The sequence below is a fragment of the Apteryx rowi genome, unplaced genomic scaffold (genome assembly GCF_003343035.1).
Source record: "Apteryx rowi isolate R43461 unplaced genomic scaffold, aptRow1 scaffold_54, whole genome shotgun sequence".
NCBI classification, from domain to species: domain Eukaryota; kingdom Metazoa; phylum Chordata; class Aves; order Apterygiformes; family Apterygidae; genus Apteryx; species Apteryx rowi.
Window position 1 is genome coordinate 2,174,686 of NW_020450805.1, and position 15,290 is coordinate 2,189,975.

Below are 15,290 nucleotides of genomic sequence, written 5' to 3' on the forward strand. Positions count from 1 at the left end.
GAACATTTAAAACACTTTTAAAGGAAAACAAAAGATCTGACCAAATGTAAGGTATCTCTGTTGTAGCATTCAAATTATGAAAAACTCTCCTGSCTCTTATTAAAGGCACTTGTGAGAGCATAGTGCCAAAAGTTTAGTCTTATATGTGTAATAAAGTGCTGGGCTTTGCCAAAAGGTTAGCTTTTAGTATGTAGTCATACAGAGAAGTTACCGCTCTCATTTATGATGTTATAACAATTTAAGAATCAATAAACAGTTTTCTGTGGTCTCAAAGGCAACCTTAAGTGGAGGAAAGAAACAATAAATAGAAATAAAACTCTAGTTAACTGAACACTTTCTATTTTGGCAAAATTGAACTCAGTCTGTATTTTGTAGTGTTATCATGCCCTTGACATTTTACTGTGAACAGCCAATAAGTGACACAGTCTTCAAAAATTCAGAAACTTTAATAGGTAAATCACAAATGCGCCATTTTTCTTCTTTTTGCCTCATTTTAAAAGTTTAGTTGCTTCTGTTTCCTGTGCATTTCAAATTATTTTTAAATCATTGTGGCAGGAGAAACTACCCAACTATTTTGCTTGACATTGCAGCCTGTTTTGCATTCTAGTGCTACTTTCAGTTGTAAAACCATGACTTTCTATCATAAATCTTCAACTTTGTCTTTTTCCAAGGTGATATTTGTAGCTCATTTGGGAAGATAATGATTTTGAACATTTGAGAACTAGGTGAAAGATAATGTCCTGATTTCAGAATTTCTTCTTTTGAATCAAGAATATAAATTTGAACAACTGAAGACTTCAGCGATACAGAAAGAGATGGAATTAAGGTTGCTTGAACAACCTTTATTTTGCATTTCTTGACCTCTCTATGCTTAACCATGCATAATAAAAACCATTATAACTTTTTCATACTTACATAATAATTTGACTGTCAGACTCACCAAAAAAGCATTTAAAACATAGCAGTATTTAACTGATGTGATTTTTCCTTCAGCTTACCATGGATACAGCCCAATGATGGAATGCCCCCAAGGCTACAAGAGGATCAATGCTACATTTTGTCAAGGTAAGACAGTGTTCGCAATTGATTGTGTTTGTCTGAGTACCAGTTTTGTGTGACAGCTTCTTCAGTATTCTTAGATGAATGATCTGGTCCATTGATCTGTACTTGGGAAAAAATGTTGAGGGTCTTTTTAACTCTTTCCAAATATTGGCAACTCTGTAGAATGTCCTTTGCTCCAGGGCAATACACTTTCATGTATATTCTCATTTTTTCGGATGATGTATAAAGATGGCCTCCTAAGTGTTTGTTTCTATTGTTGTGCAGTAGAAATACATTGTTCTGTCAGTTCTTTCATAAAACAATTAACCTGCTGAGTCAGATGAAACTAACAATAGAGAATAACTTACACTAATCATTACGCTTTAGACTAATGAGAAAATGGTTATTTTGGACTTTAGAGGTGAGACACAACAAACAGTACTGAGCATACCCAGATAATGTCTTTGGTAAGTGAATATGGGAATCCTTGCCTACCTGGCTGCCATTTAAGGGTGGGAACCATGTACTTCAAGAATGTACATAGTGCAGATAGGGAAGTACGGAGCATAAGGTGGGTTACTCAGAGATTAGAGATGCATGTGGAAGATTTCTTGGGCAGAAATGTCCTGTGTCTCCTGGCTCTAAGCATACAAGTTGTCAAAACATACAAGATTCTGGGATCTGCACAATCATGCAGCTGCACTATAAACCACAACTGACTTGCATACAGGTTGCACAGAAAGCCGTGGGGCATGTGGATTTTCCCAGCCGATGTCATCTCTGCTTGAGGAAGCTGAAGAGATGGCCTTAGACATATACTCCTACCTACTGCATGTCTTGGAGTGTTGAACAGAGGTGCAAGATGAAGATGTAGGAAAAAGCTTAACTGCTTGTCCTACTTGTTTGGCACAGCTCAAGGAAACAAGAGAAAGGAGCTCTGAGAATGTGTGAGCAATCCTCCAGTGGTGCTCTTCAAAGAGATTTGTGCAAGGAAAGAAAGCATGAGTTAAAGTGAGGATGATGCTAACCTGTGGTCAGGTTTGCCAGTCACTGTTGTCACTGCAAGAGTACAAGAGCTGCCAGCAAATAGTTGTGGGGGTGGAGAGAAGGAGAAAATGAAAGAGTAATTGGCAGCAAAAGATATAACACAGGCTTTTTGGAGATAAAGTTAATTTCATTTTAACTGGAAACTCTCAGTTAACACATGGATAAAGAAATGTATGGCAGCCAGTCACATAATGAAATGATTTCCCCAACAAAAAGGTACTGTTCATAGAGCACTAAACACAAACTCAAAGTCCTGCTGCTTCCATTGCTGAGGGAAACATGTGAGCTGCTGTCTGAAAGTTTCTCTGTCAGGCCCTTTAGCCTATCTACTGCCTGGTTTCCTGCCCTGTGGTTTACAGGTTGCCTGTTGTTTACAGGTTACAGTTTGCAGGCTAGGGACACTAGAGGACTGTGAAAGAAAATTGTGTTGGGTCAAAATACTAAGGAGACTAAATGGAGAAGAGCTGCAAATTGCATGTCAAGAACTTGTTCCCTGATCTACTTTGAGAGACCATCAATTCCTCTTAAGAAAAGAAGGGACAGGGATATGTTGATGGCAACTTATTGTTGGGGACTGTAAAGTGAAAAAGTGAAGGAGGTGAGCGTGAGGCGTGTATGGATCACCTTTTCCCACTCTCCCTCAAATTAAACATGCAGGTGGCACATATATTTCAGCAAGATGCTCCCATTTCCAAAGAGATTACATCATTCTGCATATTAGTTATGAGGTTTTTCAGAATCTGCAAGAGGGAGGATTTCTAACTCAGAGCAGTGAAAGTGTCTTGAAGATGTGTCTCAGCACCAACATGCATCCCTCTGAACATGGTCCAGGAGAGAGAAGAGCTTGTGATAACTCTAATGGACATGCACAAACTCCACTGTATACACGTTGGTTTCCTAGACAGCAGCAACCCAGCACACATTTAAAGGAGAGTAGCATATTCAGTTTGGTTCAAGGGTCTTGTACCTAGATGTTAGCAAACCTTATTTTGGTGAAACTGCATTATCTAATCAAGGGCTCCAAACAGTTAAAAAAAAATGGTCTGATTCTTGTGAAGGTTGCCAGAAGTTGGCTAGGAAATTGTTTCACTGACAGGCTGACAGAGAGAGGGAACATATGTCTCCGGGTAGGAGCGTAAGAGGGAGTGAAATCCTGCCATGGTAGCGTACAGAGACAGCTCAGTACCTGGTCATTGTCATTGTTTTCTGTGTTGTTTTTTRATAGTTCTTCCCCTAACACATTTTTGTACTATATAACTAATTCTGTAAGAAATGTTAGGCTTTTCATAGGTTATTGCATTATGCTATCGTTATCCTGAAAGAGAGAGAACTGTAGACTCTCAATATAACTTGTAGTTGAAACAGAAAAACTCATAACCTAGAGTTTTATCAGAGAACGAGAGTTCAGATTATCCCACCAGGGAGGAGACTGTTGATGAACTGAGGACAGGGGACAATCTCCTAGCTGTCTGGAGAAGGCAGACATAAATGAGTGTGGTGACTGCTACATTTGCCCCATATTGCCTTTTCTGGTGTTGGATGCTTCTCTGTAATTTACTCACCAAAACACTCTGCAAATGAGGTAGAAATAAGGAAGCAATCAACAGAAGGAAAACACATGAAACAAAGACCGGAAGAAATTTAGTCCTACTGAAGTAAATAACAAGACTACCATTTTGTCTCAGAGGGTCTGGATACTGCCCTCTGCACAGTTGTCAGGAAAGCTGGGTTTGCGTGTGAAAGAGCTGCTGGCAGGATGTATTTTGATCCTGTAGTGGTCATTAGCATGTGCTTTTCAATGGGTCACACAAAAGTGTCCTGCTTGTGTCTGTCTGAAGAAAATGCACTTTTCTAGAAAAAACAGGATAGGGCTGATGAAGAAGCAGCCATCCATATCACACACTTGGAGAAAACCAACAGCAATAGCTGTGAAGAGAAAACTAGTTAAGCTGCTGGAGGGATGGGAGGACAGGTATTCCTATTTTGGTGGTAATCATAACAATTAAATTGAAAAGGAGTGGCACAGAATATCCATATGCAAGTATACATTTTAATTAGATTGTTCTTTGCTGAAAGGGTCTGCGCGCTCTGTCCGTTCTCAGAAAGGGCCAACATTGCCAGACCGAATAGTACTGGGAATATATTTCTGAATCCATGCCTGCAGCTAAGAGAGAGCTGCTTTCACCTAGACATCATCCAACTTTCACTGCCTTTGAAAACTCTGGCCTAAACGCCTAATTAGCCTTTTGTTCTACATTGTTTTTGCAGTCAAAAGCCTCCTTAGTTAACAAAGCCTATGTGGTATTAGTGTGATTAATAACCAGATCCTGATTTCCTTTAAAGTGAACGAACTAATGTGGTGAAACATTCTTCTTTCTTGTGTGTTTGTAGGATAACAAAGAACCATCTGTGGGTACGTTAATTTGAACAGTTTAGTATAGTTGCTGTCAAGCAAGGCTTTTTTTCCCTCAGTAATTTTCTTTTCAGTGGGATGATTTATTACATGTACACACATGGATGCCCTAAGGCTGTCTTTAAAACCAAAATATAGCTTATCAGAGCTGGAACTTCCTTCTCGGAATGCAATGCTAATTTCTGGTTCTGTGTTTAGAATTATATTTACTGTTTCCTTCTTCAGCTAATGGTTTTCTTGGAAAAATGAAATAGAATGAAAAAACAGCTGGTAAAAAGGTTGGATTCGTTTTTCAGGAAACTAACTTATTGCCAATAGAGCACTTTAAAAATCTTATCTTGAAGAGCTGGAAAAATACCTGAATATTTGTTGTTTTCCAGTGAAGTAGAAAGTTGTGCATGAAAGTTCATGAAAATTCTCCATGTGTTTAAAATTAAATGTATATGAGTTTGCAGAAACTAGTACTTGTATATTAATGGATCAGATTCTGTAATAATGTGCACTGGGGACTGGAAGCTTTTTTCCATTCACTTTAGCATGATTTTAGATAGCTTTTAATGTGCATTCTGCCCTCCTACATTTGTCCCCAAAACACACAAATCAATTTGTTTTCCCTGCATGTCATTTATGTATATGATGACTTAAAAGAGCTTAGTTTCATAAGAAATGCTGATTAATGTTACTTAGCTAGTATGTTAACAACCTTCTTTAAAGGAGCTCTTTTATGTAGATCATCCTGAGACATAAATGTATCTCCAGGAACAGAGCTGGGTTGCTGTTTGGACGTTGCTTATATATTTGAAAAGCGGGGCTCTACAGACTTGTGTTCCAGTAAATTCCATGCAAAAGCACAGAAAGATTTGGATTGATTTCTGCTGCTGTTGCTCTGTTAGCTCACAGAAATTAGTGGGTCATTCTTTGAAACTTTTAAAAATCTGCATTGCAATATCTCCATTAGCAACCAAGCCTTGTTGTTTGTTGCTTTTACCCCTTGTTATTCTCGCTAATCAGATTATTATTGAAGTAATCAAATACAACAGAGGTGGTAAAATGTGAATGTTATACATTTCTTAGAATTGAGGATATTAATAGTGGTTAACAATAATAGCTACAGCAGGTTGGAACAGTATTTTCAGTTTTGTTAGCATGTGCTGTTTTAGCTGATGTTCGAAGAGAGAATAAGGGYCTGCAAATTAGCCTATTATTTGGAGATTGTTCAGTCAGACAGGCACTCCCAATGAAGCCTAATATATTTCTACCAAAATGAATACAAATTTCACAAATGAGCCATGAATTATATATTCCAGTCTTAGTTTGCTATTTGAGATATTGTGCATATTAAAGAGCTTACTATATGAAAACATCTGTCAGGGCAGATATTACTAAATAACATTTAATGGCTGACCACTAAGTCATTTCTAATGAAGAAATTATATTGCCTAGTACTCTGACAAATTCCAATTAGTGTATGATCATCTAGAAGGCTTGCTTTGCTTAAATATAGCAAAGCATGTTATATGTATGAGGTTGTTATTGAGAGGCAATTTGCTTGTTTTGCATCAAATGTGGATAAACATTTTCCATTCAGTTTTATTACTTGATCATTTAAATGAAGTCAGTCTGCTTCCCTCTTAGAGTGAGAAAAGCATAGAATTTCAGAGTGAAGTGCAGAACTAGTCCTTCAGAAACTTACTTTTGACAGTGCTTTGGGCTGGAATTGGTGTGGGCTGCAGAGGTCATGATTGCACGAGTCCTGTTGCACCAGATACCTGCAACTGAGGGTATGAAAGGGGCTGCAGTACTCAAATGCTTTCTAGCCATGAGTTTGTTCCGAGCGTTTCAGTGCAGCCAGGTCTCTGGTGGCCCAACTAGGCTTTCTGCTTCTACAAGTTCCCTTTCTTGGTTCAATATTTATAAATACCTTCTGGGTATCATGACTGTCCTAGCTGAAAGCTGCTGCATATTTGTTTGGCCACTTTGGTCCCAAGCTAAAAAAGTGCAACTCAAGAGACTGTTTGAAAGGGGTGGAAGGAAGTTTTCTACTCCTCTTCTAAGAACTTGGGCCAGCTGACTTGCCTTCTGACAACTGCTATGCTATTTATCTCATAAATAATTTTCCACCAGTTCCAGAAATTCACTRATTTGGAAACCTATATTTTGAAAACTTCTTTTTTACATTAAAAAAAACAACTCTCCTCTCTGCAATGACTCTGCACTTATCTGCACTTTTATTCTGGATCCCATAGTAAAAAAAAATGGCATTTTAAATTAAAAATATTTACCAGAAGCTAATTGTTTAGTCTTGTCTTAATTCTCTCTGGGATTTCTTGGGATTTCTACACTCTTTTTTCTTATCTTCGAACTATGAGTCAGAGTTTTCTTGCCTTCAGTGGTAGAGAGAGGGAACAGTGCAAGTCAGCGTACAGAGGAGGGAACTCATTCCATAATCAATAATTGTCTTAAAAATTGTGAAATTAAAAGTTGTTTCATTCTGCTTATGCATACAATAAGGATTTGAAAATCTAAATTCTTCATTGCCTTTTGAGGCAGGCTTTCTTTGTGCAATTATCCAAAATCACCTACCAAATGTATAAAATAGCAAAAGCTGTGTAAGAATGAAGTTTACTGTTTCAAAAGGGGGGTTATTGTTTTAATTAAATCATTTCATAGTGTTCTTCAGTACCGTGTATTAAAATTTTAAAAGTCTTTTAATTAGTTCATTGTGTTATAGTAAAATTTAAAAAAATCTAATTTTGATACCTGATACTATTATTTTAAAGTTATCAGTCCTGAAAAGAAATTTGACTGCATTCTGTATATGACTAGTAGCAATGACTTCTTTCAAAAATCAAACTTATAAATGTTGTGTTAAAGACTACTTTCTGTTTACATTTACATTTTTTAAAATTCATATAGTGACTTCTGACTTTTTTTGAGCTCTTATGAGTGTTTTTCTTGAGCAAAAATATTTTCTATAAAATAAATGTGGTAGATTTAAGTAACATATTGTCACAAGGTTGCTGTTCTGACCAGAAGACGTCAATAAACATGTACATTCAGTTCTAGAATTTTGTTTTCAAGTGCAGCTAAGTGCTCCAAGCTATGATGATTTTAATGAGCATAAATTGAATGGCATTAAGCATGGAGATGAAGGAAGGAATTTCGTTTTATAGGAAGGAATGTTTCAAATTCCATTATGTTTTTGACCAAATAGGGACCTAAATCACTACTAAAAAGAGTAGAGAGTGGACTTGGTCCTTGTGTCCAAACAAGCTACAAGGCTGAAGGAAGTGAAGACAGCTTTACACCACTTTGGAGTTCCCCATGACTCTGCATCAGGCCAGCTGGGCCTGGGTGGTCTGAAGAGCTGTTATAATAGTTGACACAGCCAAAACACAGTGGAGTTCTCCTAAACRCTCTTCCAGGTGGAGGCTGCCGCTGGGAAATACTGGAGGGCTGATATTCCAGCCATCTGCTTATGTAGGTTGGTTTGCAGCAGAACAGCCCTGCTGATCAAGTAGTCTTTTTGCCCTGTTGCACTGAGCATAGCAGGTATCAAGCTCTTCAGGCTGTGTTGAACTGTTGATATGTAGAAGACCAGCAGGCTGTGTAGCGTTTTTCTATTTTCTTGCTGAAGTGTCCAGGCAAAGTATTTCAGTAAATGGGCAAATTAAAGATGATTACCATAGCTTTATGATGCACCCTGTAAATCACTTGGCATGTTTTATATTAACAAAGTAAAGCATATTCTTTTAGCAGTAAGGAAGCGGCGAGTGCAGATCCCATTATAAGTAGACACGGGAATTTTTTCATAGAGTTGGATGTTTACACTTGGAATATTTTGTTATCCTTGGAGAAGGGATACTTAGACTACCTTATGGTGTCATTAATCCAGGAATTCAGTTGAAATGATTCACTTCCAGCATGTGATTGAGTGAAGCATGCCATTGCTCCAGGAAAGGTGGGAGACCTTTGCATGTAAGCTTCCAGTAGAGAACCAGAGTAGTGTCCAATAACAGCTAAGGCAGCCCCAATGACTGTTCTAATCTACTTTAAAAGCCATTGTGGCAATTGGAGAATGCAGGCGGAACACTGGAAGGGAATAGCCTCTGCGACATGTCCTCCCTTCCAGCACCTGTTTGTTCCATGCGCTGGCAGAGACAGAGAGATGATCTACTATTTTGTACACTTCTGTACACAGAGAATATCTTAGCAATAGTCAGAGGGAAACCTGCAGTTAGGTGTATAAATGCTTTGCACTTGTATTTAAAGTACCTCAGAACAGAATTTGGTCCCATATCTAACTTCTCCTTTTAAAGTTTTGATTCATTAATTTTTTTCTTCATCCTCAGAGTTCCCCAACATGCAATGCATGTAAGAAAGCTGAACAAACAAATCAGCAAATAACTTGAGTAAAAGAGCCTGAATCTCATAATATGGTTTGAGGTGTTGAAAAGCCACTGGGTTTTTGAATCTTTAAGGAAGGAAGAACAGTTTAAAGAAAAGTAACAAATAAGGATTAGGTTGTTTTTGAAAAGTTAATGCTTTCTTTTTTCTGGACTATTCAGTCCTTCCCTAAATCACAGTTCTTATATGAAAATAGATTTCTGCAATGTCTGTTGGCTGCACCTAGACTAATAAAATTTGATTTACTGTTGTGATACTCACACCATGTAATTCCAAATGTGTATGTGTAGCCATGGCTAAAAACTGAGGTCAGAACATCATCTGATTTTGTTAACTATTTGTAGAACAAGATTCTGGCAAAGGTCTTTCAAAACATTTTTTTGAGGGTATTTGTAATGTGAAACCTTGAAGATTGACGTATCCTGAACAGAAATCCAAATAAAACTTCTTGAACATTTTGGAAAGGAGAAAAAGACATGAGTAAAGCAAATGGCATTTCATTATTTTAAATCCAAACAAATTTCCAGTTAGATATCTTAGTTATCCATTCATTTCCATCTTCTAGTCACTAATCAGTATATGTAAAGCTCTTTGAAGATGAAGTCATTATTACTAGTGTTAGTAAAACTGCATATGATAATTATCATAGTTTATAATGAGTTCAATTTTAGCATGTGTTTTCTTGTGTAAGTGAAAAATATCTTATGTCACTGCCATACTCCTCCTTCACTTCTGATATTTAAGATTACTTTATTCATTCATAGCTGCACCCTTCACATGAGCGGGCAGACATTCAGTTAAGAATGGCTGTTTTAGCTTGTTTTTTTTCCCAGGAAATTCAGTGGCAGAGTCATTAACACATTGTATTTTCTAATGGCAGGTTGACCTGACACCCAGTGGGTCTATAAAAATCTGTGTGAAGGTGTCGAACACTAACTGTTTTTGTTAAAACCATCTGTGTTAAGTACCCCTTAGTGCTGAAGATTCTGGGACAGTTTAGCAGTGGTCAGGGTGGTTTGGTGGCGATGGCTGGGCTTTTGGAAGCTAGGAGCCCTGCAGTGGCTCTAGAGGACGGCGTGGTGGCTGACCTCGCCATGTGTCAAGCTATGTGCTTAGAAGAGAGTACAGGTGGATCTGCAGCCTCATCCGCACCCTTTTGTGCACCCCTGTCAAGACCCTGGTTATGGTAAAGCTTCAGTGCACATGGATAACTTGGAGAGCGGAGTCACCTGGGGTGGCACGTGGCTTCCTTCTGTGATCCACTGCAGCCTCTACAGAGTTGAAGGGCAGAGTAAAGCTGTCTCTTCTTGTAAAGCCCTCATGGAGAGGGACTACCAAATCTAGAAGTGCATGGGACCAGTTCCGTGTGTCTGGCATGTGTAATACTCCAAGGAGTAACAGCAAAGGGTCAGGTTGTCAGTCAGTGCAAAATAACATTGTTTCTTTGATGCYAATGAAGTTGCAGCGGTTTATGCCCATTGAGCAGGGTCAAGTCATACACATTATCAGGCAGCAACTATAATAAAATCAATGATTTATTTGTCAATCCTGTATAGATCATAAATAATAACATCTACTCTGAGGGTTCCCTGTAAAGCCATGCAAGGTGCTGCTATGTGGAAAAGCTCATTGCTTAACCTCGTTTTCTGTATCACTAATGCAGAGGCTTTTTACCAGTGGAATTTCATTGGATATGAAAATTGATGTTTCTCACTTTGTTTTCCTTGAGAACTGAAAACTAATACTTAGGTAGTCTTTAGAAAGCTTCGTTTACATGTGTATGCTTTTATAGTGGTGTTACAGAGCTCATTAAAACATTTTCTCTGCTAGAACTGTATAAATGAAGGTGTTTGATCAAATTACTCTACAAATGTACTGTTGCCAGTTCATACTTCTGCATGATAAAAGATTATTCAGACAACTTTAAAGTAGCTACTTCTCTAATTTTTATAACAAGGACAAATGAATTCTCAATGCTATACTGCTTTTATCTGAAATATTCTTTATGTCAATAAACAAAAAATAGAGAGGAGTGAAAAAAAGAAATCTGTTAATCTTCAACTAGATTTCTTTTCCAGCTGCCTGAACAAGTTGATTCCAGTGCAGTTTGCACAACTGGGCAGGCCTGCAGGTGGTCAAAAACATTCTGGGTAGGTGGCCATTTACCACAGTGTGAAGTAAAATGGAATAGATAATAAATCTGGAAGGGGTTTTTACCCAGAGTGGTTAAATAAAGACTATTCTTACGTGTTTGTTTCTTCCAAAATTTGAAGTTTCTTATCAATTTGTGGCTTGTTTCTGTTGAATCCCTAGATAGACTTGTGTAATTCAGCACAGACCATCAGCTCAGTAATTCTATGAGCTCATTCAGAAAACATGACTTGGAAAATAGGCATTGAAAATACACTATAATTAAGTTATGCTGAGGCATCAGAACATGCACAATAAAGTTAGCATTAAAAATTAGGCAAATTTAGAAAGAGGAATATCTGTATCATGAAACTTCATAAAACACGAGTAGGAACATTCATCGGTATTTACATACATATAAACTGATATTTACTTGTAGCAGTACCCACATTAAATAGCAATAATAGAGTACAAGTGAATGGAGTCTCTCCGGGACTGTAAGGTTCCAAGACAGTATTTTTCAATACTAGACATACAAGAACAGTTCATCTGGAAATAGTTTTAATATGGATACGTTAGTGACAGCATCTGTGCATGTTTCCTACAGAATAGCTGAATCGTTTGAAAGATGATTGTGTATTGATGAATTATAGGAAGATAACCTTCTACCTGCAAATTAGAGACTGCAGTAAATAATACCATGAAACCTTCACTATTAGAAAGCAAAACTGTAAAAAATGACTCTCCCAAAGTATCACCAGATGCATTGGAAATGTTACTGTCAGCTTTTTTCATCAGGGACAGGGTTGTAAAAATTTGTATTATTTCCGTTTAGATGACATTTAAACTAATTTTGTTTAAAAATATACTACAGTTAAAATTTATCTGTATAAAGGCTTAAATATAAACCATGTTAATAAAATTTTCTTTATAAAGTCCAAACAGATCACTGAGCTGGTAGAAGTCAACTGCCTAAGCACTTCTAGCTAGAGATACGCAAATATGCAGGATAATGTATAGTAGTTATATAAAGTTAAAGGACATGGTTCAGTTGAATAGTACAGATAATACTTTATTAATAAATAATTCAAGTTTAAGTTACAAAGCAGGTTTCATGAACTTTTTTTTCTCCTTATGCATCTCTGTCCTTGCAGGAGTTTACTTTTTATTTTTTACACACCTATAGCTTTCAGTATTTAAATAATAAAGCTTATCCATGTGTAAATTTTTTGAATTTCAAATGAAACTTGATGCAAACAATGAATAAAATCATGATCTAATAAATGAAAAATGTATCATAATCCTTTTAAACGTTGGAAGTATGAATGTACACAGCTGTTAAGCTGTGTAATTTCTTAAATTGCATAAATATATGCACAAAGATAGAGTGTATCCTCCTGACTAGGAAGAAAAAGTACCAAGTTTAGCGTAATGATGACGTACAGGCAAATTTTATTATAATGATTTTATTATAATGGTCTTATATTTTAATGGTTAACAACCAAGGAGACTAGGTCTTTCCTTAAGAAAATAAGAACTAGAAATACTAAGTCAGTTTAATATTAATTAAAGTAAGTTGTCTTGTTCACTAATTTAAAATTTAAATACTCTCTTCGTTAGACAAAACATTTTGGTGAATTCTGCATGTATGCATTCAGGAAAAAGCACCGTAACAAAGCAGTATGCTATATATGTCCCCTGAGAGAGAGTCTCCATTTTTTATTCCTGTGCTAAAAGGTTAATTTTCCTGTAGTAAAAATGTATACCTAGTCTTTGTACAGTGAAAAAGTTATTTTTAAAAGTCTACCTATTACAGTGTTAACTGTGAACAAATATTTTCACTACACATACTTTGTCAACATTCATGAATAACTATTATTAAACAATGGAAAGTGAAAGCCAGATTAGAATGAAAGGCAAGGGTCTGTATTTAAAAATACGTATCTTAATTTTTAATATTTAATATAATCTTTCTTCCATCTCACTTCTCTCCTATATTTTTCCGGTTCCCCAAAAAACTGCATGTACTTTTTGCTACAAAAATTACAGGTGTGAATTTTTTGTGTAATTTGTATACTTGTGTGTTTGTGTAAATGTGTCCAGGATTTTCATCTTGAAAGCAGCCCTGATACTGAGAGTTTTCCTGTATTCTGGATACAACCTACTGTCTATTCCTCTATCTCGTTTCCTAGGAGAGAGTCAGTGCTTCATCAAAGCAAAGAGAATTGTTCCATTGCTTAGTATTTGAGGACTGATTTAACAACCCCAAATGGACAAAAGGTGGAAAAGCCAATGCTCACTTCTGAGTGTTTCAGTGTTTGCTTTACGTTCATTTCTAGATATTTCATAATCATCTCTTTTTTTATGTCCCTGTTGTGCCAGACTGGAAAGAGGAGAGTTAGCCATGTATCTGTTTCTCCTGCCAGCTTTACCACAGCTTCAGTATGTTTCTCTTTAGAGATGTTTCAATAATTTCTTTAGTTCACTAGCTGTTAGTTTTGTGAAGTTCATTCCTCTCAATAGTTACAAATAAATTCTGGTATTGAAGCAATGATGGTATTTCCTTTTGGAATCAGTTGTCACTATATAGATTCCTTCAGTCATAGTCTGAGTTTTCAGGGCAAAAAGAAAGAACCTAGTTAGAACCTAGGAGAAGCTGTCTAAAAATTTTCATCAAATGCGCCAGGACAAGTCCAGCTTACTAAACCTTCTGAATTTAGTAGTATTACTGAAATCCCTAAATAAGATACTGTGGTGCTTATATGGGCCATCTTCCTGCTCAAGGATTGGGACAAAGGTAGACTGCTGAAGGAAAAGACCTTGAGGATATTTCAGCAGCTTTTTGTGTTCTTTTCTTATACCATTCTCCTTTGTCAATAGCTCACTCCCTTTGAGGTCAGAAAGTCATATAGTCTGGGAATTTCACTGAAAAATTCCTTTGAGGCAGAGCTGATCTTTGATAATCCATGTGGTTTCCATCATATTTCATCCAAAGTTATAGGATATAAATTATCACTCTTTGTCACATGTAGCTAAGTGCATAGAGGTGAAGTTGATCCAGGCGGTGTCAAAATATTAGATTAGGTATAGGAATTGAAGAGTTAGGGGTAACATGAATATGGAGTGTTTGAAAAAATCACAGCCGACACAGCAACCACTAGAGTCTACCATCCTGTAAGTTTAAGTCGTATGTTCTTATACAGTGGGAGAGGTAGCCAAATTTTTGGAGAAAAATGAAGAAGAAGGTAATAATGCGAAAGATTCTTTCTACAGATTTCCAAAAGCAAAGCGCAGCACAACATCTGGTACATTTTGCATACTCAACTTCTTACTCTGATTGATTGTATTGAGTCAGGCAGCAACACACAATGAAGTCAAATGAAACTGTGAAGGGTTTTATAAGCATTAAGAGGGATGGCAATATATTTGAGATATTTTAGATAAAATGATTGCTAATATCTGATTTCCAAGAAGCTGGTTGGAATCTCTGATCTGCAGTTGAAGCTTGTTGACCCAGCAATGTAGGCTTTTTTCCCTACCTTAGAGATAGGGAGGGAAAGCCTTATGTAGAAATAATGTGCATAAACCTTTTTAAGTAGATCTATTACAATTTGCAGTCTTTAGTTTTCTAAAACAGGAGACACAACAATTTATGACAAAGAGATAAATTATACTTTTTTTGAAGGTTTTCTTTATCAGTGCAAACCTACATTGTTACTGTCTCCTGGAATAAAATACTAGTTTGACTGACTTAGTTACAGATGGTATCCAGATGATTTTCAGACAGATTCTGTTCTAGGAGTAAGTGAATTATAACTCCAGGTCTGATAAATGCATGAGGCCCAATATTTGGGGCATGGGAGAAAAATGCATTCAGTGAGATCCTGAAAGGGACAATGATGCAGGTAGCTTAGTAACTGCAAACTTTTTCAAACAGCTCTTGGCCGTTGTTATTTATTCCCAGCTTGTGTTCCCATGGAGGCTGTCCTTTCCTCCCCACATCTCCTGTGTTCTGTACTCCCCAAAGCACATTCTTGTTATTAAGCTGGTACGGTCTTTACACTAGAGATGGTCTTTTTATGTTGTGCTCCTTCCAGCCCAATGGACCTTCAGGCTCTACTGCAATACAAATACTAATAAAAGCTGTATTAAACTTGTCAAGCAGTGTTCCATCCTATATAAATTATAGCACATTTCTTGTGAAATGCTCATATGTGCCAACTTAAAATTTTGTGTTCGTGAATGTTCTTGC

The 15,290-nt window shown here is 36.8% G+C and overlaps 1 protein-coding gene across 1 annotated transcript in view; it reads left to right on the top strand.

Moving 5' to 3' along the window:
- Positions 1–15,290, top strand: part of LTBP1 (latent transforming growth factor beta binding protein 1) — a 197,372-nt gene that overhangs the window by 101,806 nt on the left and 80,276 nt on the right. Inside the window, exon 7 of the mRNA XM_026081275.1 lies at positions 994–1,065. Coding sequence (XP_025937060.1) covers positions 994–1,065 — 72 coding nt within the window. The remainder of the gene's footprint in view (positions 1–993; positions 1,066–15,290) is intronic.